This window comes from Amia ocellicauda, chromosome 3, assembly GCF_036373705.1.
Source record: "Amia ocellicauda isolate fAmiCal2 chromosome 3, fAmiCal2.hap1, whole genome shotgun sequence".
Taxonomy (NCBI): Eukaryota; Metazoa; Chordata; class Actinopteri; order Amiiformes; family Amiidae; genus Amia; species Amia ocellicauda.
In genome coordinates, this window is record NC_089852.1 from 52,426,015 (window position 1) to 52,454,008 (window position 27,994).

General features: G+C 40.8%; 1 protein-coding gene across 2 annotated transcripts in view; it reads left to right on the forward strand.

The window, feature by feature from the left end:
* Nucleotides 1-27,994, forward strand: part of fndc3a (fibronectin type III domain containing 3A) — a 133,992-nt gene that overhangs the window by 99,275 nt on the left and 6,723 nt on the right. For both annotated transcript variants that reach the window (XM_066699917.1, XM_066699916.1), the window contains exons 8-25: nucleotides 448-605; nucleotides 1,015-1,074; nucleotides 2,705-2,843; nucleotides 5,051-5,104; nucleotides 6,072-6,196; nucleotides 6,619-6,793; nucleotides 8,475-8,561; nucleotides 10,377-10,515; nucleotides 11,535-11,603; nucleotides 12,144-12,262; nucleotides 14,306-14,411; nucleotides 15,196-15,371; nucleotides 16,659-16,772; nucleotides 17,327-17,476; nucleotides 18,521-18,804; nucleotides 19,418-19,630; nucleotides 20,409-20,575; nucleotides 20,933-21,057. In XM_066699917.1, the coding sequence (XP_066556014.1) occupies nucleotides 448-605; nucleotides 1,015-1,074; nucleotides 2,705-2,843; nucleotides 5,051-5,104; nucleotides 6,072-6,196; nucleotides 6,619-6,793; nucleotides 8,475-8,561; nucleotides 10,377-10,515; nucleotides 11,535-11,603; nucleotides 12,144-12,262; nucleotides 14,306-14,411; nucleotides 15,196-15,371; nucleotides 16,659-16,772; nucleotides 17,327-17,476; nucleotides 18,521-18,804; nucleotides 19,418-19,630; nucleotides 20,409-20,575; nucleotides 20,933-21,057 (2,460 nt within the window). The remainder of the gene's footprint in view (nucleotides 1-447; nucleotides 606-1,014; nucleotides 1,075-2,704; nucleotides 2,844-5,050; nucleotides 5,105-6,071; nucleotides 6,197-6,618; nucleotides 6,794-8,474; nucleotides 8,562-10,376; nucleotides 10,516-11,534; nucleotides 11,604-12,143; nucleotides 12,263-14,305; nucleotides 14,412-15,195; nucleotides 15,372-16,658; nucleotides 16,773-17,326; nucleotides 17,477-18,520; nucleotides 18,805-19,417; nucleotides 19,631-20,408; nucleotides 20,576-20,932; nucleotides 21,058-27,994) is intronic.

A 27,994-nucleotide genomic window follows, 5' to 3' on the forward strand; every position in this document is an offset into this window, starting at 1 on the left:
CTCAAATTGTGCTAGTGCCCCAATTAGAATACCCATCGTCATACCATGAAGCCCTTCATTTAACTGGAATTAACAAAAGGCAAATTGATGCACATGTCATTTTGAAAGCAGGCATGCATGAATGTCTTCAAGCTCAGGGTGGGGTTTTCCACATGAAATACACACCTTAAAGAAAGATGGGAGTGAAGATGGCTGAATTGGGGAGAATCATCTCCCTTGAGGCAGAATGAAGATGAGCTAGACCTTAACTTTGTCTGTTTATGTTCCTTCTCTGTGCACTATGATGAGGCTAGTTTCAGATGCGATACAATTATAGACGAGTACAGAACCAATGAGGATAAATGACCTGAAATGTTCTTTAAGTCTTGAACAGCTTTCCACCACAGTGATGCATTGTGCTTGATACATGTCAGTGAACCCAGCAAGTGAAACTTTCTTATTATTCAGGTGTCTGACATCCAGGCTCGAACAGTAGCCCTATCTTGGTCACCCCCTTTGGCACCTGCGAACGGAGACAGTGACGTGGCCTGCGTACCTGAGACTTTCCTGTATGAGGTCACAGTCTCTTACAGTGGGAAAGATGGCAAATTCAAAAGTGCATACAGGTGCGTTTGTCCCAAATAGTAGATAATGCTGCTTAGAAAATAGGCACTGTGACACGAGCCAAGATGAGTGCCTGTGGAAAAGCGAGGTAGTATATTCTAGGCAGCTTGATCTCAGGAAATTAAATGCAAAAGCCCCTTTCACACTAGCACATCAGCTGTGGCGGGAAACACCTTTTTAGCAACCTCGGTAGGTGGGACTGGATCTGCTCCCACTGATATCATAGTGTGAAAGGGCATATCCGATCCCCTGGACACAGTGTCGTAAGCTGGATCAGGTCCACTGAGGTGGAAGATGCTAGTGTATAAGGGGACTGTGAGAATGTGAGAAGACTGTTGTTACTGATGTCTGTTCAGTCTCTGTTCCAGTTTGTTTGATGTTTTTTTTAAATTGTATTTTGTTTGTCTGAAGTGGTGAAGAACTAAGTGCAACATTAGAAGACCTTCGACCTGCAACAGATTATCATGCAAGGTTTGTGACTTTGTATTGATTTGTTTATTTAGCTTCTTTTTAAAGAGTCATTTTTGTTGGCCAGCTTGGGACCTGCCCCCCATGTCTTAAAATTAGCTGAACAACTATGCATTACTCAGAAAAGTATGTGCTCTTAGGGCTACCACACACTACACTGATATGCACAAACACAGTGTTAATGTTGTGTCAGTTTCGTGTGGGTGTGGTTTTGGGGGGCTTCTCGAGTCATCCCACAGAAGGGCCTGTAGGATCCTGGACCCACAGTCTCAGATGCCTCCCACGTGCGTAATGCAATATTCCTTACCATATTTGGTAACTATTGCCTTGTCCTGAACATATTCTGTCTGTGTCCTGTTGCGTCTGTCCAGTGTGCAAGGTGTGCAGACAGGTTAACAAAGTAACAGTTCACTGACGTGTACAAACCACCCATGAGGGGAATCGCTGGAATCGTATGTCGGCATACAAGTGTATCAGCATAGCAGCAGGGTGTGTGAGGACTAGTGAAAAAGAGTGTTTCAGTGCAGGAGTGGCAGCTTCATCCTTGTTTCAAGTTCACATTCAACATCAATGTCACACTTATTATTCCTTTGCTCAATTCACCTGGTTTGTTATATCAGTCTTTAAATGATTCCTTAACAATAAACGGGTCAATTATATATGTGCTATGTCTCTTTTTAAACCATTGATTATTATAATAAGTGTGTCATACTGGTGTTTATGTAGAATTTACTCACGTGTAACTTGCACACACAAATTCCGCAGAAGACTTTGCTCATGGTAGAAGGCCAAATCCTTGTATGCTTGATAATCTTATCTAAAGATTATTTCCAACAATATGCAGCCTAATTACAGAACAGGATCTCTGTGAGAAGAACATACTGCTCCAAAGGGGTTATATTAGAGCATAGATATCATACCTGTTGAGTCTCCCATTTTGAGGGTGCATCACAGTGGTCAGAAAATAACCTTCCAACTGGGATCGTTTCAAAGCATGGTCACAATGGTGTCTTATTACATTGGTTGGGTGTGTTGAGGATAACAACACCGACACTGCAGGACAAAAATACCCACGATGGGTTCCAACATCTATAATATTTTGTGTCTGATCACATCAGTACAGTGTGCGGTGGCTTTTAGTTCTGGAACTCATCTTTTTTTTTTTTTTTTTTTTTAATAAGTAGTTTCCTGGACTTTTTCAATAAAGTGCTTGAAGATTCAGATTTACTTTCTGTAATTGTTTTAATGATGTATTTACCATTTACCACATGCATTGTGAAATCTGTTGCTATTCTCTTTGTATACCTGGAGTACTAACTGGTCTATCTTGTTCTTGAAAGTAACAGACCACTATTTCCAGTAGTACACACTCACAGACACACACACCCTAATTATGCCACTTGCACACCTTCTACAAGAATTTCCTAGTGAACTAGTGCCATAGCTTAGACTGTAACCCACAACCTCCAGGCTAAAATGACCATCCTCTATTTTGAGCCTTTAATGGGTCAACCATGCCTATTGTTTTTTGTTCTTTTTTTAGTTAAAAAGTTAAGTGTCCCTAAAAGTTGAACCCTTATACTGCAGTCGTGTTCTTGCGAATGATGTATGATTTGTTGAATGTTGCCCCCAGAGTCCAGGCTGTCTGCAACTGTTTACACGGGAGTCCTTCAGATGCTGTGAGTTTCACCACTCTGAGCTGTGAGCCGGACACCCCCAGCCCACCAAGGAAAACCAACGGGACCAAAAGCACACTAGTGTTGCAGTGGAAGGTAAGTGTGCCCACATCCTGTGTTTCTTGGGCAACTTAAACCATAACCTTTATATTGTTACAGCACCTTGCACCTGGGGAATCAAAAGACAATGAGCAATACAGCATTGCAGTTTGGGGAACACAGACAGCATACAGGAGTGTAGGGAGAGAGCAGGACACGAAGAGTTAGACCACACAATTCAAGATCTTGAATGTGAGGAAAATGTATTTTAACTGGACTGGGAAACCAGTACAGATGTGCTAAAAAGGAGGAGGTATGTCCACAACAGATCTGGTACCTGTGCAGCTGAGTTGTGGAAGTGATTTTTAAGAGCCATCAACCAAAGCATGACCATCCTGGAGAGGACACAAGCTTGTATTAGCTTCTCAGCATCTCACAAGGAATGATTCAGATGTCAGTGTTGAAAGTGCTCAACTGTGGACTTGGCTGAACTGCAGTGTGTGAAAAGGCACCTTCCATTGATGCACAGATGGTGGGGTTGCACATCATGGTAGTGTTGGATAATCAAAAAAATTGCACCAAGATAACTGACACATGAAATGGAAGACCAGCTGCAGGAGCTTGAATTGAAGAATCAGCACTGTGTGGGAAGAAATTAGAGTGATTCAATTGGGAAAGAGAGGAGAGGAATTCTTCACACCACCAGGTCTTGTATTTGGAGGGGCTCTCTCACCAGGTGTATTCACTTCCTTTCTTCCCTCAGTTGGTTTGAGTAAATAAATATGCCTCTTCACATTGTTCAAATCTGAGATGATTTATTCTTCGAATGCTCCGTGTCAGCCTTCCGTGGTTATCTTATATTTTTCATATTTTGGTTTTATGTAGTATGTTATATGTAGTGTTCTTTGAGGCTAAGATGTACTTGTTGTCCTTTCCTCATTTCTAGAATGCTTGTTATTTGGTTTCAATCTGATTTAGAGATGTATTTTTGTTTGTGTAGAGCATTTTTTCCATTCTTCGGTTAACATTGTGATCAACTGTATATTACTTGAATTTTAGGGTATTCTAATGTTTAAAAATTTGAGGAGAAAGACTTAAACATTCAGTTGTACAAAATAGTGTTAATGAAACTGACATTTCAGCCAGTATGGAAAGTACTACTGTCAAGAGTCCAGCTAAATCACACGCATTGGGTTTTGCTTTCGGGAAAATATTTATATCATGTGAATAAATATAAATGTCGGCACGTGCCTTTCGCATTTGTTTTGTATAAAAGGAGAAAGCTTACAATTACTTTGAAATGGAAACCACGAGACTATCTGTAGCAGTACCTAATTGTGTGATTTAAGATCAGAAATGGGTTCAGGGAAATACTTCATGGAAAATCAATCGGAACAGCTGGACTTCTGACAGGCCTAATTGATGGTTAAAAAAAGTTATTTATAATATTTATTTCTATTTTTGGTGGTGTGTGTACAAGCTAGGCTTAGCTATCCAATGATGTCTATGTAGAAAATGTTCTTCTAACAGGGAAGGGGATCATCTTTAGCTTGGGATGAAAGAAAGATTTGCCAGCACGTGAGCCCTGCTCATTACCGTATTGCCAATGAACCATGACCCATAAAAAGTGCAATATGTAACTGTTAGATATAACAGTACTTGATACACACTTTATAATATAATTGTGGGCATGTAATTTGAACACCATATTGCTATTAATCAGAAAAGATCACCTAGCCTAAATATCCAATCTGCAGAAAAGTGTAGGCGTATTAAGTCTGAATAATTTAGTTTTCTTAGAGAGAAAATTCACAACTTCATCATCAATTAAGTAGTTTCCAAAATGTTTTAAATGTCAATGCTTTAGTGTAAGTGATGTATCAGTGGTAACCTGTAGAAGCAAGATCTTCAACAGGATCATTTTAGTAGCAGTCTTTTATCTGAATTATTCATAATTAATAATTAAACTACAGATATCATCTTTTAATTTAAAAATACTGCGGTACTGAAACCAGTGGGAATCCTGATTGGATAGGAATTCTCTCTTTAGGGAAATGGACGATTTTGAGCAGTGTTACTATGGACCTAAGAATCCATATTTAAAAATCAAGCGAACATCAGCCAACATGTTATTTTGTATATGTTTTCCATTTAAAGAGATTGTTCCCAGATATCAGTCATATTGCACATTACCAAACTTCTTTGTATTTGTTCATTTTATTTCCTTAATTAGTCACTGATGTCATTTTTTTTTGTCTTCATAGGCTCCATGTGACAATGGATCAAAAATCCAAAACTATGTTCTCGAATGGGATGAGGTAAAGTCCATATATCACAGCTTTGGTTAACATAGAATGGGTGGTTCAGTTTGAGTTTGCTATGCTTTGACCAAATCAAGATTTTAAAAGAGTGCATCAGGGACACACAATCTCTCCAAAGCTCTTCACGGCAAGACATGTTCAAGACTTTGTACTGGGAAGAAAAGTGAATCAAGTAAAACGGAGCTTATTTTAACAACTTATGATTTGCTGATGATATTGTCATATTTGTACAAACACCTGCAGCTTCAATTTAAAAAAATCTCAAATGCCAGCAAGAAAACTGGACTTGAAATAAACCTGATTAAATCTAAAGTCATGTTTAATGGCTTTGTTAAATCTAAGAAAAGTAGATAAACAGATACAGAGTCAAAAGTTGCATCTACCTTGGACAACACATCTGTGCAGAGATATTATGGAAGAAATCAAGAGAAGAGTGCATTTGGAAGAAACCGCTGCTGAGAGGAAATCTACCCATTTGCCTCAAGGGAAAAGTATTTGATCAATGCACACTACCAGTGCTCACTTATGGCTGTGAATACAGAAACTGTGGATGACACAAAGGAGCATGGAAAGAGGTTTGCTTGGAATAACAAGAAGAGATTGAAAATAAATGAATGGATACGAGAACAAAACTAAATATGTGACTTAAGTGAAAGTTTTAGAATGGCAATGGGCCGGACACACTGCAAAAAGAACAGATCAAAGATGGACAAAGGAAGCTATTGAATGTATCCCATGAGATGAAAAGATCTAGATGGTGGGAAGATGAAATCATACACTTGCAGGCGTGATGTGGAAAAAGTAATTAGTGATTTGGAGGAAGTGGAAACATATAGGCTGATGGTAATAATAATAATAAAAAAAAAAATATATATATATATATATATATATATATAGTGAGATGAGATGTTGTTTCTGTGTCAATCCCTTATATATATATATCCTCATTTAAATCCCTTTTTAGGGCAAAGGAGCAGGTGCGTTTGAGCAGTGCTACTATGGCCCTCAGAAGCAGTATCGAGTAACCAAGCTATCACCAGCCTCAAGATATTGCTTTCGTCTCGCAGCCCAAAATGACATGGGCATAAGGTACAGTGCTCCACATCCTGTTAAAGGGCTTTGATAGCAGCCTCTGCCCAGGCACAAGGGGCGGGTGAGCCAGTAGTTGATCTGATCTAGTCCACAGGCTTTGATTGATAGTGGAGGTTTTGTCCTTTTTATGCTGCCCAAAAGTTGCCCTGCAGGGATGATAAAGATTTACTGAACTGTCCCTGTAAAATGATCCTAACCCTAATCCTACATTCTTGAACACACTTTGAAATTTAAAAATAAATAGCGACTGCACATTGAAATGTTAAAAGCAAAGTGAAAAAGGGAAAAAAGAACACGAAGTTAAATAAAGAGGTGGCGACTGAGTGATCAGTGTCATGTGACCTGGTGATATGATCTTTCATTAAAGCACACTGTGTACATGCCCTGATGATCTCTGTTTGTATCCATGCTCCTTACAGCGGATTCAGCGAAGCCATCGATTTCTACACCTCAGGCAGCGTTCCTGCTACGCCCGACAGCCCCGAGCTCGTCCGCGCGGGGGTGACCTGGCTGTGTGTGCAGTGGCGCCGGCCCGCAGGGTCCCCTGCCGAGGACGACATCGCCTACACACTGGAGATGGAGGAGGAGAACTCGGTGAGCCCTGTGGAGCCTGAGCCTCTCTGAGTAATCCATATTGAACTCCCCTGTGCTGTATGAAGTTTACAGCCCACCAATTCAATCCTAGCTGGTGACAGTTACTTCAATTTTCAATCCAACTCGAGTGCTCAGTTACTGTATTCATTTAATAAGTCTCATTTTGCTCTTTACATTTTATTTTATTGTTTGAATGATTTAATACTTGATAGCTTAAAACTAGCTTTTGACTGAAGACACAGTGCCTTCAGAAATGTTTGGTGCTGAGGGGCATGTGTTAAATTACTACATGTGCATTAAATATGTCAATGCTCCCTGTAAACATTAGGTGGCAGTGACGGCTCATCGTGAACACACAGCCATGAGGCGATATCAGGTGTCTTCTGCGTTTGAGAGATCCTTCCACCCGGTGAACTCAGACTCCAGACGAGGCTGTATCATGTTTTCTCTCTGCCTTGTAAACATACAGGAAACTCTTCCCACATTAGCAAGCTGAACATCTTGTTCTCAAACAATTCAGGGCAGACGTGTGAGAAAATGGATGAGCAGAATAATCCCCCCACTGTTCTTACTTGTTCTCCACACGTACCGTCCGCAGGAAGTTAAAGAGATTTTCATTACGATTTTTGGACGTGGAATTGACGTTCATTTCCCAAAGCTTTGTTAAACAGATTTAATTTTGTATTGTCTTTTCAGTACCTGTGTTTGTACATTGGTATATTTGTACCATTAGTTGTTTTCTTTAGTTGTCGCCAGGTTATTGTATTCCTCCAGGTTTAAAGTTTTGTTTTTGTTAAGTTTTCTGGATTTTGTGAAGCATTGGTTATAAATCTAAATTATACATAAGTATTCTTCTTTTAGTAAACACTCCCCAAAAACACATTGATCTCTTAAGCTATCCCTGTGAGTTTGCCTTAATGTCATGATGCTTCACGAACAACTCAAACAGGCACGCAAATTATGCTTAGGATTCAGGAAATGGACTAAAGGGAAGCATAACCGCTTTGAAATCAGTTTTGCTTCCCACCACGTGTTCTATTAGACAGTATAGTTATTGAGATAACGGAGACGGATAGTAACTGTTCAACTAGTAACCTTAGGTTACAAACTAGATTGTTTGTGCATTGACTGAGGTCAAAACGATGTAATAAAGGCTAAAGACATTGCCTTTGTGTTTTTTAAAAGACATCAGAGAGTCAGATTCAAAAACACAGCTGAGATGTTTGTCCCAGACCCCCACAACCGCTTGCATAAAGAAGTGCCTCTTGTTTTCAGTCCGAAAATACCTGTAATCTCGCCTTGCAATTTCTTAATTGTTTGTTGTAGCCTTTTGGGTTGACTTCGCTCATCCATCCTTCGGTATTGTGAATCTAAACTGAGTCAATTCCTTCTGCCTATCTGTGATGCGGAAGCCTGAAATGACAGGAATGTCAGCAGATGAAAGGAAATTCATCTTTGACATTTTAAGTACCTTCAAATTCTCAACCACAAAAACCAGAAAATTCGTAATATATAACAAAAAAAATTCTGCAGTTTATACTGTGTGTGTTGGGAATATTTTAGTAAGAACAATTAGACCATTATATATGTAAGATCAAAAGGATTTTATTAGCCTCTTGTGTTACCAATGTTACCTCTTGTTCCTAATCAGTCCTTTTTCACCCCTTTTTGTTTGATTCAGGGCTATGGCTTTAAGCCAAGATATGATGGGGATGAACTCGCCTGCACTGTGAAGAATCTACGGAGGAGCACAAAGTACAGGTTTCGGGTAAGAACTACCAGATTCTCCTCTTCTCATGTGAATATGCCTCAGTTTTGAGAGCCCCTTTGCAAGTCACATCCCGTAAAAAAAGACATTTGAATGTTGTTTTGCTATTGGCAAGTTTAATTAAGAGTCAAAACCAAGCTGAACATCACACGGATGGAGAGCAACCAGTGCATCTCCGCTTACCTCCAGCTGCGTGACTGTGACTCACACCTCTCGAAGGTGAATATCATTAGGCGTCTCTTGATTGGTAAGAGTATTCTCTTGGGGGCAAAAAACAGAATGATCAACTTCCTTGTCCTTTGCAAGGCTGATGTAATTATACCATCCTCCCTATTAAAAGTTGGACCCCCCCCTCTAAATTGAGAGGGTTCTGAGTGCAGCTCTGAAAATGCTACATCAGCACATGTTGCTTTATCTCTGCGGTGTCCTACACAGGCCCTGGAGATTCCCAGTGTCCTCCCCATGCTTAAACGGTTAAACCTGTCTCAATCGTCTCCCTGTTGTTTATTGTTTTCATTGGTGTCATTCTGTTCATACACTGCAGCCCACACACGAAGACATCGACCACCCGCTATCGACATTCGTTGCTTTTGTTCATTCATTCCTGCCATTTGGAATATGTCACGTGTGTGTGAGTGAAAGGACTCCAAGAGAGGGCAGTCTGCTTCTCTTGTTTTGCCTGGTTCCCATCCTGACAACTCTTTTTAAATGTAAGGCACAGGCAGGTGTCTTCTCTCACGGAGTTGAACTACTTGATGTAAATAAGACATCAGATCCCTTGCCAGCCCCTTTGTCACATCAGAGGTGCTTCCAAGTCCGTTACAATTCCTCTTCTAGTTTACCTGGCGTTTTTATGTTGTCAGAGGTGAGGAAGCGACTTCACACTTTGAATATATGGCATCCAAGGGACGAGGGGCATGCCTTTTGCTTTACCTACAGGAGTGTGTGTGAGGGTGGTGTGCCACAACACAAAGTCACGACTTTGCAGGCAAATTTCAAGTGCAAGTAAACCCTGCCTTTATCACACAAAATATGTAGACAACATAGCTATCATGTTATTGCAGGTGCCGTACTGTGACTTGTTTTTCCTAGTCAGCTCAGTTTAGAGATGACTAATTTACCACAGTGACAGTGGCTGTGTTCACTGTTGCCACCAATCTGCATCATGCCAGGAATTACAGAACAGTGTGAGAATGACAGGTATTAGCGAACAGTTTCCAGACACGGCCATTATTCTGCTATTGACAATAAAAGTTCATTATAGCCCGGCACTGTGCCTGCTCGAATTTCCTCTGGATATTTGCAGTGGCATCAATGAAACTGAATTAAGCCTCCAGAGATGGCAGGAAAGCTCATTACTCATGTCGTGTTTCTTCAAGTTATTTTATGTTTCTGTCAGCACTAAATCTGCCCCCGCCTTCCCACCTCCTCCACCCGAGACTGTTCTGCCTGCTTAGGTCTGAAAGTAATGAGATTTCCACACGGGCCTTTGTGTAGGTTTAACTTAACATCCCAATCGCTTTGGATTTCACCTGTCATCCACGGCATTCCAGAGGGAATCGCAAGCCCCCTCTTGCTAGACAGTTTAGGTCTTCTAAAGACTTCAAGACAGGCACTGTGTCGTTTTTGTTGCCCTTACTTTTTACACCTGTCTTACTGCTACATTGGAAAGGAGTTTTCTTGACATGGAAATAATACCACCATGGGAAAAAAACAAGTGTGAAATGGGCCAGGCATAAACAACAGTATCAAACATGGACTTTTACTTTTTGAAATTATCTTATATAATTCAGATTTTTTGTTTTTTCTCTTAAGGTGGCGGCTTACAACTCTGAGGGCAAGAGCAGCCCCAGCCAGGCGGTGGAGCTCCACACCTGTCCCGACAAGCCTGGTGCCCCCTGCAGGCTGGCGGTAAAGGGCAAAGTTCATGCCAGCAGCTTTAAGATGGCATGGGGTAAGGCTTCAACACTGGGACCCTAATGGCAGAACTGACAGGGCGGGGAGACACCCGGTTGCTTAAAGACTCACTCGACAATCCCCAAACCACACAGCACCCCCAACCTGCCCATCACAGGCTGAATGCTGGATCTTACACTGGCTTTTTTACCTTTATGTGAACTAAGAGTATCTTAGACTCCTCTTCTTCACCTGCACCCATTTATGCACTTGCTTGACTGGAGCTCTGGGAGTCAGATTTCTTGCTCAGTGATGCAACATCCTTTTCTTTTCAGAAATAGAGGAACTAAATGTTTTTCAAGGGCCTTTCATTGTAAAGCTTTTTATGTCTTCCAGTAGTGTCTATAAATGACCAGACATACATATGCTCATGTTTATTATTATTATTTAACTGCAATTTAAAAAAACAAAGGATTCCTTATTTCTCTATTTTTTTTAATTCATGGACGTAAGATTGACGTATTTGAGGTCTCCCAACTGGAACGACTGCATGTTATCTTTTGCAAAATCCCTCAGCCTGCATGATATGATTCAGCCTCCTGATACCCTGGAAATGAATCAAGCTTCACTGGAGATGTTGGCACACATTTGAATAAATGTACTTGTTTTATTTGGCTTTCCTGGCTCAGTTGCATTATGTTCACTCATATAGGCACATTCATCAATGTTATATATCTGTGCGTGTCAAAGAATAAAACCTGGTTTAGCAAAATAAATGCAGGTAAATGCAAATAAAACAATTAAGAAATAAAAGTGTTCAGAAATGTGTGTATATACATAAATATATATTGCCTGTATCATTTTTGCTTTATTTACACAAAGATTCTGTAAAATCAATACAATATTAAATACATTTGCTGACTTGAGGATAGTTTCAAACAGTTTATTAATGTAAACACATGCCTGTTATTTCAGAGGCTATCCAAACTTGTTCTTCCTGAAGATACAGAAATGTCTGTTACTCAAACTCTGTGCCCAGCCAGTGCTTATATTAAAATCTTAGTTTTCCTTTTATAGATTCCCCCAAAGATGATGGAGGATCAGCGATCACTGATTACATTGTGGAGATGGCAGAAGGGCCTAATGGTATGTCCAACAGTACACTAGATGTCTAAATGTTCATGACATGCATTTACAGAAATAATATAGGTGTTTTCTTGCATGTTTTTATTCCTTGTCTGTCCTAAAGCACATTTTGGATTGTCACCTTCCACCCCCTTGTTTTAGTAAGGCCTCAAATGGTGCTGCAAGACTGAAAGCTTGCAACCAAACACACAGTTAAGCTAATTTCACAATGAAATTGTGTGTCTACTGGCGCTGACAGGGAATAGTAAGGAAATGTTTTGAATTGTACTGCTGCATTAAAATGACTACCACCCAAAAGGCAAAGCTATTGTATGGAAGAGCATTTGTTTCTGTTGAATGTTGTGCTTTTTTTTATCTGTGTCATGTCTCATTAGAAACTCTCAGGTCTCTGAAGAGAAGCCCTCACTTTCCTTCTGATTTCTTGTTCTTTTCCCCCTCCAGTTTTGCTAAGTCTTGACATCTCTAAAGACAAGTTATTTTTAGTATTTGGAAGCTGTTTGTAACCCTTGACCAAGCCTCTTTCTTTCTGGGATCTTCCAGGGAACAAATGGGAAAAGATATACAGTGGCTCAGTGCTGGAGTACACATGTGAGCGTCTAAAGCCAGGCTGTGTCTATCAGGTGCGGGTGTACTGCGTCAGTGAGGGAGGCCAGAGCCCGGTAAGCTACCAAAACCTTCCACTGTGGCCTTAACCAAGCATCTGTGTCTGCAGCCTCGCTCTGAAATGTGCTCAAAATGTGAAACAACTGAAAATGCATCCGTTGAAAATCCACATAAAGTATGCCGCCAAACACAGCCCACGATTATAAACAAGATCCCAAAATGTTGATGAGAGAGGGTCTGCTGTTGAGTTCTGTGGTCCAGATATTTTTGCATATTCTCCTGCTGTTTTTGCTTTTTTACTTTAAAAATAAGAGAGCAGAACCCAGTGTCATACAATGCTAGTGTTCCAGGAGTGCAGTACAACACGCAGTCCTGTAGCAGCGTGTTTATTCCTCCTACAGCAAATCGGTGCAGAAATTGGTCCAGAAGCTACATCTCTGCAATTTTTTCTTTTTGACATTTATACGTTTTTTTGTTAATGCGTCACATTTTTTGTATACCTAAATACCTTTTAAAAATAATTCAGTTCACGTGATTCATTAATAAAATCACAGAAAGGAAATAGATATCCAATTGAGAGCTTTAAGAAGACTTATAAATGCACTTGTTGCACCGATAAATTAATAAAATATAAATTAAAAATAAAGAAAGTCCCGAGGTTGCTCACAGTAATTACCTTGTTAACACTAGCGGCCTTATTTAAACCATATATTAAAAACAAATATAATCCCAGCGCTGTGTAATGGTGTAGTTTTCTATTCAGAAATGTGTCAAATGTTTGTTTTTGTGTGGTCCTCTGTCTGCATGGTCCAGTCAGACAAACTTTAAGACAGATGATCTTTCAGGGTTAAAGTTAGACATTCAGAACTCTTCTGTTTTTCATACCTTATTCACTGCCTACAACAGTATGTGTGTCTTGTATATCTCTGTGCTGCAGCTTTAAAGACAGTGGGCTGGTGGCTCCTCTGTGAGAAATTGCTCTTGTAATTTTAATGGCTGTTTTATAGCTTCAATTAATGAATAGCTTTCCTCATGTAGGGAGATGCAAATGTGCTTGTTAATCTTAATTAATTTCACAGCTGCAAATAATCATGTACAGGGTTTTTCCTGGGGCAGCGGAGAGAGAGGAGTCATGCAGGCAGTGTGTGTGTTTGGAGGAAGCACGTGTTGGGGACACAGGGCTGCTGCACAGATTTGTTTTCACAGTGCTCTCTGGGCCCAATTTACAAAGTGGAATTAAACTGAGCATGCATCTCTCCTGGTGCAGAAATTAAAAGCTTCTGGTGTCATAGGGCCCTGGTAAAACAAGCCACGTTCTACACAAAGTACTTTTCTTATAGATTATAAATGTTTTTTTTGTTTTGTTTTTTAAGACATTAAGTTAAGCATAATGTCTGTTGACCAATAGTTGAGTTCTATTATGGCAGTGATTCATCTGCCTATATATATTTCTGTACAAACGCTCCCCAGGTTATACAAGACCCGACATGAAATTCAACTTTATGCAAAAATAAGGCATAAATAACAATTTCAAGTTGCAGAAAATATTGAATCATGTACAGAAACATGTAGCATCTGCTACAATGGAAAGCTTTGCACTCTCACAGCCTGTCATGTTGTTTCCAATCAGATACGTGTGGAATTGTTACTGTATTTTATACTGTACAGTACAGTATGTATAAGTTTGTGACTTCCGTAATATTCGGGTTATGCAGGGCTTTCGGGAAAGGAATGATTGCATAAGCCGAGGAGCCTCTGTACTGCTCATTTTTTACATCAGTAAGTTAACTACAGTGTTAGAGTGCTCTGCAGCCCCTGGCAAAACTCTGCTCAGATTGCCTGCTCCGGCCGTCACCCACCCACTGATTCTTACTCTTTTTGAATCTACCGAATGCGTCGTATGAAGAAGCGACAATAAAAGTGATATTTTTTGTATATTTTTCCAAAGCATGTTTGCTCTAGAGGTCAGTAATGTCACAGAATGTTGTTATTCATGAGTGAGTGTCTTCGTTGTGTGAATATGTGTGAAGACTGCTTACCAGTTTAGTCATATTAATACAAGACACCTGAGCAGTTAGTGTTGTCCTTGTCTCTGGCAGCTCTCGGAGACCCTGCAGGTTCAGTCTCTCGCAGTGCCTCCAGGTCCCTGTGTGCCCCCCCGGCTAGTGGGAAAACCAAAAGCCAGAGAGATACAGCTACGCTGGGGTGAGTCCACTGTGTCTGATTCTTCCAATATTCACACACATTTGGAGCTGTCAATATCCCCTTTGTTTCTACTCCAGCTCTTGTTTTACTTGTGCATGTTTACATATTTACATGCTGTAACCCTCCACATATTACTGTCCCACTCAATTATACCATGTTTCAAACCGTAATACTAAAATCTCATGTTCTCGTCTGGACAAGAACGATTTTCAATTTTTTTAAATATTTATTTTTTATTTTTGAATTTTCTATGTATTCCTATAATACGTGCCCGTTTCCTTACATTGTGCAATTTATTTATTAAGCTAATTAAGCAGAGGATTTCCGTAAAAAAAATATATATATATATATAAAATATATATATATATATATTTTTTTACTTTATATAGAAAACTGATTTGTTTTAATTCCTGATTTTCCTTATCAAAAGTCTGTCTTAGTGATATGTTGAAGCACTGTAATTTTAGTTATGTACCAGAAATGACATGTGTTTTAATGGTGTATTAAAATTAAATGCAGTTTGGTCCCAAGCACAAATCTTGCAGTCAGGAGTTGGCCATCTCTGATCCACACTTTACTGGGGTTAAAGATGTGACATAGAAGGAGTGTGTCCTCAGGAGGCACTGACAGGTGGTCAGACACTTGCATGGCCCTGATAGTCACTCAGTCATGAGTCAGATGGATGGCAGACCCCAGTGCTGCCTGCACACACCTAGAGGTCTCGAACACGGTTTTGGAGAGATGTGGAGTAGTGTGCCCTGACGGCATGCATGTCTGTGTACAGGACATCCACAGGTCGATGGCGGGTGTCCAGTGTCCTGCTATAGCTTGGAGGTTTGCCCGGCACAGACAGAGGATTACAGGGAGGTGTTCCAGGGCCCTGAGCTGGAGTGCACGGTCATCAGCCTGCTGCCTGGGAGAACCTACTGCTTCAGACTGCGGGCCGCCAACAAGGCCGGGGTGAGCACCTCCTTCTGCTGCCCCCTTGGCAGGCTATCAAGAACCAGGATTGTGCCTCTTCTTACACTCCCCCAACCCTACACATCCAGTTCTAGCCTTTCATCCCCCAGCTCCTAGGCCCATATTCATGATGCTCCAATTGTCTATTTTTCATTCTTTCATTCTGTTTCACATTCAGATCTTTGTTTTTGTTGGTGGTGGTACAAAACAATACATGAAGCATCTCGTTTGCTTTCATCAGTGTAAATGAAGGAAGGAAAGAAAGTGAGCGTATTCTTATTTGTAATCTGCAACCGTGATAGGGAAAAATTCACTCAATAGATAGGCGGACAAAGAACACTCAGGGCCCGATTTCATTAGATTAATACCAAAGTGTTTTTTTAAGCACTAATGAAGCGCTCCGGAGACGGCCAGTTGGGAAGACTCATCTAAAGTTTTTCTAAACAGCATACTGTCATTTAGAAGATTACTCCCTTGGTTGCTGAGCAACTACATGACGTCAGTGAGGTTTCTAAGGTACCCCAAACTTGATCACAGACTCCTTATTTTCCTGTTCTCTATATGGCCTTGGATGAAACTGCTTTTCTATAAATCAACTACACAGAAATTGTACTGAACCTGGCCTGCCCGGAGTAATACACAAAGCTGCAAACTATGCATGATTTACACAATTATGCTGCAATGGTTCTACAAAGAGAATATATATGGCATCTAGACTTAGAGTATTGTCCTGCAACAGCCTCAAAATAATAATAATGCAGAGACAGGACCTAAATAACAGTAATCTTTATAGGTTTTGTGAATATGCCCCTCTCTCTTCAGAAATTCATGATCTCAACCATGTCAACTGCATATTCCTGGAGTTTTCTTAGTATTTTCAATGGTTTCCTTTGTATTATTCTTAAGTTAAAATACTGCTATACATCCCTTTAATTTTAAACCGCTCTCCCTCAGAAAAATAATGGAGTTGTCCACTTTTCCAACTGTATGCATGATCTAGACTTCTATAGGAGTTTGAACCTGTATAGGATTTACAGCGCAGTCCAGTCCTGGCAACCAGACGTGTGTGTGTTTGTGTCGCCATTCGTGATGTCCTCGTCGCGTGCATTGTGTGTTGAAAGGCTTTTGGTCCCACTATGTCTATTAATAGTGGCCTGACAACATGTCTTTTAACCGCTGATTCCAATGCCTTGTAAGAAATCATCAATAGGCAGAATGTTTCCTATAAAGCATAATTTCCCAACCCAAGAATGTAGACCTACTGTTTGTGCTTGTCTTTCCTGGCAGTATGGGCCGTTCTCTGATCGCTGCGAGGTGACCACAGCACCGGGGGCGCCGGATCAATGCAGAGCCCCCCATGTCGTCTGCAAGTCGCCCACGTGTGCAGTGGTGAGCTGGGAGGTGAGGATGTCTTTCTCATTTCTGGCCATTCATTAGCTAACAAAATCCACTAGAATGGATCTAATGAGGAACACGCCCACTACTGCCTTTTTATCAAATATCCTTGAGTAATGAAGGACATTTTTGACTTTTTTTGTATGACTGTAGGTAATGCTTAACTACAAAGATTAATGCACAGATGGATACATTGATAAGTATATGAATTGCAATAAACAAAACCAAACTTTATTATTAATAATTTATTTGAAATCTTTCTAAACAGTTATACACCTGAACAATCCCTAATTCATTCATCCCTTATGGATGTAAGCATCACACAAGCATCAGTCTTTCGTCTTTTTGACATATGAAACGTGGTGGTTAAGAGGAGTGTGTCAGTTAATGAATGGCCTCATTCCTGAGGGCTCTTTTGTGGTTGATCAGGAACGTAAGGTTTTTGATTGCCACCAAAGGTTTGAGGTCTTGGCAAATTAAGTTGATAGTTGAAGTTAATAGTTGTCTGATACATACTTAACCGTGTCTGCTAGATTCTAAGATTGCCTTTGCCCTCACAGGTCCCAGCAGGCAATGGTGCTAATGTGACGGAATACCGCATGGAGTGGGGGGCAGCAGAGGGCAGTATGCAGAGCTGCTACTGTGGCCCTGCTTTGACCCATGAGATGAAAGGCCTTTTGCCAGCAACCACGTACTTCTGCAGAATACAGGTAAGGAGTCTGAACTGTAAAGCTGAGAGAATGCCAGAGTTGATATCTACAGTAATGTGTGTATTATTATGATGATGATGATCATTGTTGGTTGTTTAGCCGATGCCTGTATCCAAGGCTGACTTAAATGATTTTACAACCGCTAGCACACAAGGCTCTACATATAGTCACTATAATCCACATTAAATGAATGTGTCACTTGTATGAAAATGTATTCTAAACAGATGCGTTTTATGGAAGTGTGGAGAGGTGGTAAGGCATGGTGCAGTCCTGACCTGTAGATGAGCAGAGAGGGTCAGGAGAGGACATAGGGAGAGACAAGAGGAGGTAGGAAGGAGCAGCAAAGAAAGAGCTATGTGAGGACTAGGATCTGGGAAGTTATTAGGAGCAGCAATATGGAGACAGTATGAAGCAAAGTAGTGTGAGAGAAGCCAGGTAAAGGGATACAAGGTGAGCAGCAGGATTGTGATAAGCTGAAGAGGGCAAATGGAGGAAGGCTAGCCACAGGAGAGTGGCAGTAGTTCTGTAGATTCTGTTGAAGAACGGTCTTAACATGTCCCATATGGCCAAAAACAGCATTTGTGTGTTCGTTAGTTTATTTTCTGTATAGGATTACCTGCAATGACAGGCGTGAGCATTAAGCTCCTTGTTCTAATGTTTAGGAACAATAAGACTGAAGTCCAACAAACGTGAAACAAATCCCTTGTAACTCATACATTTTTTTCCCCCCATGTTTTCCAGCTGCCAATTTATACCCTCATAGCAATGTTGCAAATTCATTAGAATACTTGAAGACTTTCGTTTCGCTTTGTGAGCACAGAAAGAAACCTGGGTTTGCTGCGTACTATAAACATGATTTTTGAATACACCTTATCATAAATTTCAGTAACAAAATGGTGTCACATTGCTCTGAATGAATTTTGGGGGCATTGGGGGCGTTCTAAGGGCAATCATCCTTGATTAGCACAATGGGATAGGAATGTCCATGCACTTGTGCTGATCTAATGATGTAATGCACAGTTTTGGCATTCCTCTGCCCCGCAGGCGGTCAGTGTTGCCGGGGCTGGCCCGTTCAGCGACGTGGTGTTGTGTGTCACTCCCTGCTCCGTCCCTGCGGCCGTCAGCTGCCTGCAGGCCATGGAGGAGAGTGAGCTGGACAGCCCGCACTTCTGCCCCTCCACCTGCTTAGCTGTGCAGTGGGATGCACCCTGTGACCACGGGTCCGAGATCACCTCATACTGCGTGGACTTCGGAGACCGACAGCCCCTCTCGGTGGGCAGAACCACCAGTTACGTGATCGAGAACCTGCAGCCTGACACCAGTTACAGGTGACAACACTCCCCAAGCACCCCAGTACCCCAGCTTCCTTCCTCTGTGTTGTATACATAACTATAAAGTCTAAGAAGTGTTTGGTACATGTACTGCTTTTAAGCGCAAAGTTGTAAAAATACTGTAAAACTATGTGGTACAGTATTAACGCATCCACAAACTATATTACCTGTACAGACTGAAGTTGATCATAGTGTTTAAAACTGCACATACAATTGAATTATTGACCAGTGAACAATTTGAGAAGTGTTAACATCGTTTTACATTAAATTGTTTTACATTCTGATTCCATCACCCGGTATCCTAAAACCAATGGAATGATATTAAATATTAAATAGTCTGTTATATGACTAGATCTTATGTTCCATTTTGTTTCTCAGTTTAACTATTTGAAATATTTATTTTATAGAATTTGTATTTTTATTTCCTGCCACTTTACAATGGTGTAACCATAGTGCTGTCGCTGTGGCTCACGGGGACCACACTCCATTCAGCCTGCTAGTCCTTAAGTTCTGCATTTTCTTTTCTATGGAGGTTTTTCCAAGTCACGCAACATGCTGGACATTGTGTACAGTGGTGAACTGGGCCTATCTGTACGTCTGCCTCTTCCAGAATACGAATCCAGGCTCTGAACAGCATTGGCGCTGGGCCCTTCAGCCACACCATCAAGCTGAAGACCAAGCCCCTGCCACCGGGGCCACCACGCCTGGAGTGCACTGCCTACACCCACCAGACCCTGAAGCTCAAGTGGGGTGAGGGCCCGGCCAAGGCTCTGGCCACAGACTCCATTCAGTACCACCTCCAGATGGAGGACAGGAATGGAAGGTGAGGCGCAGTGGCTGGGCTTGGGGGGAGGAATCACAACACATGCCATTTTAGGAAAGACCCTACTATTTCCATTTCTTCTGGGTGACAGATTGATCAGGTTCAAACTGCTGTGCAGTTATTGTACCAAAGAAGAAAGGGAGAGGGAGTGGGTAAGAAAGCAAGAATGTTTTTGTTTGACTAGACTCCGTGCTTTGTGTATCAGTGTGTTTTCATGTGTAGGTTTTTGTAATTTCATAATGCACCCAGTATGTATTATAACCATCTGTACTCCTGCAACTTAGTTCTGTCACTGTCATGGTAGTTTAGTTACTGCTTGTAAAAAGTGCTTGTTTCAAAATACTTTTGTATCCAATTTATACGAGTCTCATTTTAATATCAAAAGTTCAAGTTTTTTTGTAAGATAATTTTCTGATATATAATGATTTACTGTATTTTTCTGCTGAATTTCAACTTAAGATTGAGTGCTGGATAAACACTCTAACAGACAAAAGTCTTTGGCATTAGGAATTGGCTTAAAGCGAGCCGATTAAAAAACAAATTAAAAAAGACTGACTCTACTACATTCAAGAATAGTGCCACCGGATTAGGCCAAAATGAACATGGAAAGCTCCTGAATGACTGTGGTTTCTGTTTCGTCATGAGATAAATGCTCTTAAGTCACAAGGGGTCTGAGTGAGAACCTTTTTCAGAGTGAAAAACCAAGCAATTTTTGCATTTGATTTTCATAAATCTGCTCCTTTTCTCACTCTCTCACTCTCTCTCTTGTTCTCCTCAGATTTGTATCCTTGTATAGAGGACCATGCCACACTCATAAAGTCCAGAGGCTCAGTGAGTCCACCTCCTATAAGTTCTGCATTCAAGCCTTCAATGAAGCTGGCGAGGGGCCCTATTCAAATGTTTACACGTTCACTACTCCTCGATCCCCTCCTGCGCCTCTCAAAGGTAGTGGCACTCTCACAGCTTCTGCTTTGTGTCTGTCAAAAGTCTTCTCAAAACCTCCTTTTTCTCTAAGCAAATCAGTCCCTGCTTCTTTGATAGTGTTATATACGTGTATGTAAAGGTAGAGATATATTAAACAATTGTTCATTTTTTGACACCTTTTGTGCTGCCCCCAGCTACAGATCAGATCACAATAAAAAAAGTGTTTGGCTCATTATGAATCACAAGTAATACAATAAAATGGCAAAAAGTAAAGGATAAACCATAAGTGCAGTGTACCCAGAGGGAGTTTCTGGGAAGATGCCCTCTGCAGGGCTGGAGAGAGACTGACGGTGTCCTGTCTTCATCCCTCCCCTCCAGCCCCCCGGATTGAGCGGCTGGATGACCATTCCTGTGAGGTGAGCTGGGAGGCCGTCCCACCCATGAAGGGAGACCCCATCATCTACAGCCTTCAGTCCATGATTGGGAACACAGATTTCAAACAGGTATGAAAAAAGACCTTTGATGAAAATGAGTCGGTCTGATATCAGGTTTGCAATTTATTGGTGCCTCTAAGAATCCCAACATCATTGATGAACTACCTGCTCTCCCAGGATCCCTCCTGCTTTACCTTGACTGCTCTCACAGGCCTGCATTCTGCCAGCTTCATAAGCTGTGGTTGTGGAATCAGGTGATACTGTTGTGTATCTTCTCTTGTCATGTCACCCCTGGCATCCATGGAAGCCATTCCTGGAAGAGGTATAAACTGCTGAGATCTGCCTTTTCAATCCCACCCTTTAAGACGCAGGCAGATGGCTCAGATGCTTGGGGGGTTTGTCTGTATGGTGGGATTGGCACACTCACCATTCTTCAGCTCTTTACTTGTTTCAGTACAGTAGTGAAGGATCTCGCCTGTCTTTATCCCCTAACCACATAGCTGGGAACACATCTTAGTTATGAAGTCATTCAGCAATATGCTTGTTCAACAAACTGTTGCCTGAAGAGCCTTAATCAAGATAGTTGTCATCATTTTCAAACCCATTTGGAACATTTTAGTTCCCAAACCAAGTCACTTGTTCATTTAAGGGAAGAAGAACATTTGAATGCTTGTCCCAAATTCTCTAAACTACTGAATTTACCAAATACCTGCTTAATCGATCAGAATTCAGTATTTTCCAAATCTTTTCAAATTGATGATCAGTAAAACCTGCAGCAGGAAGTGGGTTAATAGTTCATCTATTCTACATTCTCTTTCAAATATTTTTCCTGTTGTTTTTGTGTCTTCCTGTACTTCTGTTGAGTAATAAATGTATGAAGTTCTTGGGAGCTTTAGGCTGCGTGGCAGGATCTCTGTACGGGAGCTGCATGATGGCAGTGGGGAAGAACAGTGACATAAATTCACGCTGCAAATTTAGTGCAACCCCATAATGTAATAAGTGATGGTTCAGTAGGCCTCGTTCTGATAGGAGATGGCTGTGGTGAATTAGATAAAGCACTAACACTGTCAAAATATTTACACAAGTGCAAATGTTTAAAGAAGGGTAATCCAAGGCAGCACCATCTGTATTGCTTAACAGCAGCCAGAGGTGCGTCTTTTCATTGTGAGGTTTGAGGTTTAAGTGTGGATTAAAGAAAATAAAAAATAAAAGACTATGGTGTTGTCAACAATCATGCAAATTATCACTGATGTCCACTGATAAATGTATTACCAAAAATACTGTATCCTATTATAAATGTGCTGCATTAACTGCAAACTGCATATTCTCCAGGTTTTTAATTTTCATTGCAGCAACAATACAGAACATGTTTGAGCCCAATCTCTATATTGAGTTTCTTTGTGTAACTATAGATACATGGGATCACATCGCTTTGATCCTTAATGTCCTTAACAAGGATAAAGCTGACAGAAATATTGTGTTGTCTTGGCAACAACCATAGGCCAGCAGTCATTGGCTAATGTCGAGCAGCCGAGCAGCAGTTGCAGAAAGCGCTGTGAGCTGCCAAGAGCGATCAAGAGGGAAGCCCAGACAACCCACAGAGTACACAGCAATACAGGGATTCCCTCCAGCCTGGCAACAGCCGGTTCCTGTTTTCTCTTCAGCTGTTCTACGGCAAACAAGATAATCACCATGCACATTGTCAGACTAAAGCCAAAAGACTAGATTCCATTTTTTGGAGAATTAGGAATTGGAAGTTAGCGGTATGATATTTGTTGATGAAACCTGTTGTTTTAGTGGGGTAATGAGGTACAAGAAAGGTATTTCAAAGTGAACGGATTACTAGATCCTTCTACAGAGGCTCATGTGTATCCTGAGTCGGGAGGGAGTTCTTCTGCTTAGGTACTACTGAACACTTTGATCGTTAGGAACAGCTCTTCACATACTGTGTAAACAGAGGTAGGCAGAACAGTGGTTCAGTGATGGAGTAAATCTGTTGAGCCGTTTACTTTTCACCAGGGTCTGTAATACTAACATCTTGTTCCCTGGGTATCATTTTGGACAGTCCCCAGATTTAAACTGTCTACATCGCTCCCTTTATTTTGTTTCATCTCTATCCCTTTTGTGTGCACTATACAACATTTTCTTTCTCTTTATATTTTTAGCATACCTCTATTAAACCATTTTGGCCAATGTTTTTTGGTCCTCAATTTGCTAAGTTTTGGTACAGATTTCTCCTGAGCCTCAAGTAGTATATTCTTCAAATATAACCATTAGGGATGCACCAATACCACTTTTTTCAGTACAAGTACTTACATTTGGGTACTTGCAATACCGAGTACCAATACCAAGTACTTAATAAGGCAGTATTTTTCCCATAAAAATGACAATTATCATCAAAGTGCAATGCATTTGAAGAAAGTTTTTATTTGTCAGATGCACTCTGGTTGATACAAAATAAAATATAAATAATATCTGAGTATTAAATAAAATGTATAACAGGAGGCTATTGCTGACATCCAAAAATTAACATAAAACTTTCTGTGTAAACAAACACAGCCTCCACACTGGCACTGTCTCCACATTTCAATTAAATATCTAACTCACTGAATAGCACTACTACACCACAAAGCCTACTGTAATAGAACGACTGAAATAGTGATCATACATTATTGCCGTCTCTAAGGACTAAGGCTTTTTTGGAAAGGTGAGAGGCAGTTTCTTTTTGATTAATAGAATAATCTCAGTATGATCAGCTGTGAGCTCACATATGAACCAGCATGGATACATAATGTGCATGACACCAGGTGAATATTTTTAGTTTGTTGTCACTCAATTAAAGTTTGTTGTTGTTGTACATGCTGCATTTATTTTTACTTCTTAGTTAATGTTATTTTGTACATATTGTACAAATTTTACTTTTTACTTTATACAACGTGAAGTGCTTTGAAATGGATCCGCCTGTCTATTACAGCTGCGTACATCAATGCAGAAAACGTGCTGTTCAACAGGGCTGTGTTGCATTAGTACCAGGCAGTGTCTTTACTCCGTGTGCCCGGGGGCAGCTGGCTGAAGGAGAGAGGCTCCTTCAGTCCTGTATCGATGCTGAAGCAACAGCAGTCTAAACGCTACACCAGCAAGCCTGTCGCTGCCCTGCACCAATACAAATCTGTCCCATCAGAGGACAGGCAGACGAGCTAGATCACCTGCGATTCTTCAGTTTATCAAAATGTGTGCATAAAGACTACATAAACAAGAAAAAAATTAAATTAAAATAAAATTAACTTTTAGCAATAAACTGTGTAAACTGGTGTATAAATCGGTATGCATATATCTTAGACTTGTACACTATAACCACAATATAAACTTAAATAACCAGTTATAAAAAAGCATAAAACGAAAGCGCTTTGAAATGGCTCTGTCTTACAGCTGCGTATCAATGCAGAAAACATGCTTTTCAAATCTACAGTGCCCTACACTAATACAAAAGTTAGCATCATGATCAAACAGCTGACTGATCAAAACATTGATCTAGAGACCTGGGTTTGCAACGAGATAATGCAGACATTAAGGAATATTCAATCTAAATCAAAAGAGACAGACCGTGTGTAATTTGTAACTGAATATGCATATTGCTGATGAAGTGCATGATGAAAAGATGCGCTCTGCCAGGAAGTGGTATCGGTGAGTGGTATCGGAAAATTTCTATGAGTACAAGTACGAGTACATGAGCACAGTATCGGCCTGATAACTTATACTGGTATCGGTATCGGTGCATCCCTAATAACCATCCATTTTCAACTGAATCTGTATCCAGTGTGCTCCAGTCTAATTCTTCTAAGTGCCACCTCATACCTTCAAGTTTTGCTTTTCTAAAATTGTAGATCATTGTTTTTGACTTGGTCCTTGTTATTTGAAAGTATGCCTCAAAACTAACCATATTGTGATCACAGTTTGCCATTGGTTCTCTAACTAGTGTCCCTCTGACTCTATCTTTGTCATTTGAAAAGATCAAGTCAATGCATGTGCTCTCTCTGGTTGGTTCCCTGACAAATTGAGTTAGAAAGCAGTCATTTACCATCTTAACCATTTCTATTTCTGCTTCTCCCAACTGGGCTTTCCCAGTCTATGTTTGGGAAGTTGAAACCCCCCATTATAACAGCCACATCCTTGCTACATGCAGTCCTGATTACACTGTACAGCGCAGTATCTTTCTGAATATCTGAATTGGGTGGTCTGTAACACACTCCTGCTGATAATCCTCTGGATATTTTATTCAAAAGTTTAACCCACAAAGATTGTTTTGTTACTTGTCTTTGTCTTTGGTATGTCATAGAATAAAGCAAAGAAGCTATGAAAAGCGATGAATTATTGCTCATTCTACAAAGATATTCTAAAATGGCCTGGACACATTTGTTGGTACCCCTTAGAAAAGATAAAAAATAATTGGATTATAGTGATTTTCCAAACTAATTCGTTTCTTTAATTAGTATCACACATGTCTCCAGTTTTGCAATCAGTCATTCAGCCTATTTAAATGGAGGAAAGTAGTCACTGTGCCGTTTGGTGTCATTGTGTGCACCACACTGAACATGGACCAGATAAAGCAAAGGAGAGAGTAAGCTGAGGAGATCAGAAAGAAAATATTAGACAAGCATGGTAAAGGTAAAGGCTACAAGACCATCTCCAAGCAGCTTGATGTTCCTGTGGCAACAGCTGCAAATATTAAGAAGTTCAAGTTCCATGGAACTGTAGCTAACCTCCCTGGTTGCAAGAGGAAAATCGACCCCAGATTGAACAGAAGGATAGTGTGAATGGCAGAAAAAGGACCAAGGATAACTGCCAAAGAGATACAAGCTGAACTCCAAGGTGAAGGTACGTCATGGAAGAAGACCCAGGAGGACTCCACTTTTGAAAGAAAAACATAAAAAAGCCAGACTGGAATTTGCTAAAATGCATATTGACAAGCCACAATCCTTCTGGGAGAATGTCCTTTGGACAGATGAGTCAGAATTGGAGCTTCTTGGCAAGTCACATCAGCTCTATGTTCGCAGACGAAAAAATGAAGCATTCAAAGAAAAGAACACCATACCTACAGTGAAACATGGAGGAGGCTCGGTTATGTTTTGGGGCTGCTTTGCTTTGAATCTGTGCAGGGCACAATGAAATCTCAAGACTATCAAGGCATTATGGAGTGAAACGTACTGCTCAGTGTCAGAAAGCTCTGTCTCAGTTGTAGGTCATGGGTCCTCCAACAGGATAATGACCCAAAACACACAGCTGAAAGCACCCAAGAATGGATAAGAACAAAACATTGGACTGTTCTGAAGTGGCCTTTGTTTTTCTTTCCTTAGTGGAATATCTCCCATTGTCAGAGCTCCCTGCCGTCCGGTTGTACAGACCGGTTAGTACAGGTCCCATCTATCCAAGAAGACCAATGCTCCATAAATCTAAAACCCTCTTCCCTACACCAAGATTTCAATCACATGTTAAACTTTCTAATCTCTGCCTGTCTCCCTGGCCATGCACGTGGTGAAGTATTTCAGAGAAAACTACCGTGGAGGTTCTGCTCTTTAGTTTCTTTCCTAACTCTTAAAATTTGTCTTGCAGAACCTCTGCCCTTCCTTTTCTTATGTCATTGGTTCCAATGTGGACCATGACCAGTGGACTCCCCCCGGCTTTGGCCAGTAGCCCGTCTACTAGTTTAGGGAGATCTGCAACCTGAGCACCAGGCAGGCAAGATACCATGCAGGTCTCCTTATCACTAGAACACACTGTGTGATCTACACCTCTAAGAATCGAGTCTCCTACTATAACTACCTCCCTGTGCTGGGGGGCAGTGGGCAACGTGGTGCTCTGGTGCTCATTTGGCCTCCCATCACCCTCTGATCCATCACTGTCCATCTCCAGCAGCTGGAACCTGTTAGGTATTTCTAGCTCTTGGGATGTCTCTAAGGTTTGTGCGTGCCCTTTTCTGCGGTTACGACCTACGTAACCCAGCAGTTCTCTACACTTTCCTGCTCTAAGGTCTCAACTCTCCTAGTTTTTGGCTGCACACCATCTCTCTCATGGGCTGATTGACTAATTCTTCCATATCACTAATACAGCGCAGATCGAAAAGCTGGGCCTCAAGATCACAGACCTTGATCTCTAGGATTTCAACATACTGACAGTGTTCACAAATGAAATCTTCCTGGATGAGTTCATCCAGGAAGGCAATCATTCTGCAAACCTGATACTGAAGTGGCCACATGCTTCTAAATTTAGTAAGTTGTTGGTGACTTAAACACTGTCTCTTGGTTTTTGTCCCCTAATTCAACTGCTTGACCCTTTTTTTTTTTTTGTTACCGAGAAACAGCGCAGTCTTTCTGAAAGTAAAAACACAACAGTTGGGTAACTCCTAAACACTTCTCTTCCTAATGGCAAAGGGTGGAGTACTTGGAATTAACTATACCAGTAATTACATTGATTTCAAAGTCTTAATCCAATAAGGGAAGCAATATTTGTTTCATTCTGCCAGGGACATTAACCAGTAAACAGTCTATATATTAATTTGACATATTTTGAACATCAAGCACTCCAAGCAAAACAAGAAGAATGCCAAATGACTAGGCGTGCAGGGTGCCTCACATGACAGGGGTGGCACAACACATCTGCATGTGGAGTCTTGATTTCCACCCAAGAGGTTGCTTTTGCTCTTAATTGTGGTATATTGTTGTTTGTAAACTTTATCTTCTTGTGTTCTTATGTATAGTTATGAGTGATGCTGATGCTAAGGGAATAATGTGTTATTGAAGGCACAGGGAACACAGTGGTTTGGAAAGTCGAGGGAAGCCTGCTTAAATGAGTGCCCACAACACTTCTGTTCATGCTTGGCGAATAGCATCTAAACAGGCTATTTAAAGCCTTGTGCAATGCTTACACACTTGCAGGGAGTGCAGCAGCATTCGATGATCAAACACTTCCTTGCTCGTAATAAAATAACTATTAAAAGCAGGTTCTTGTG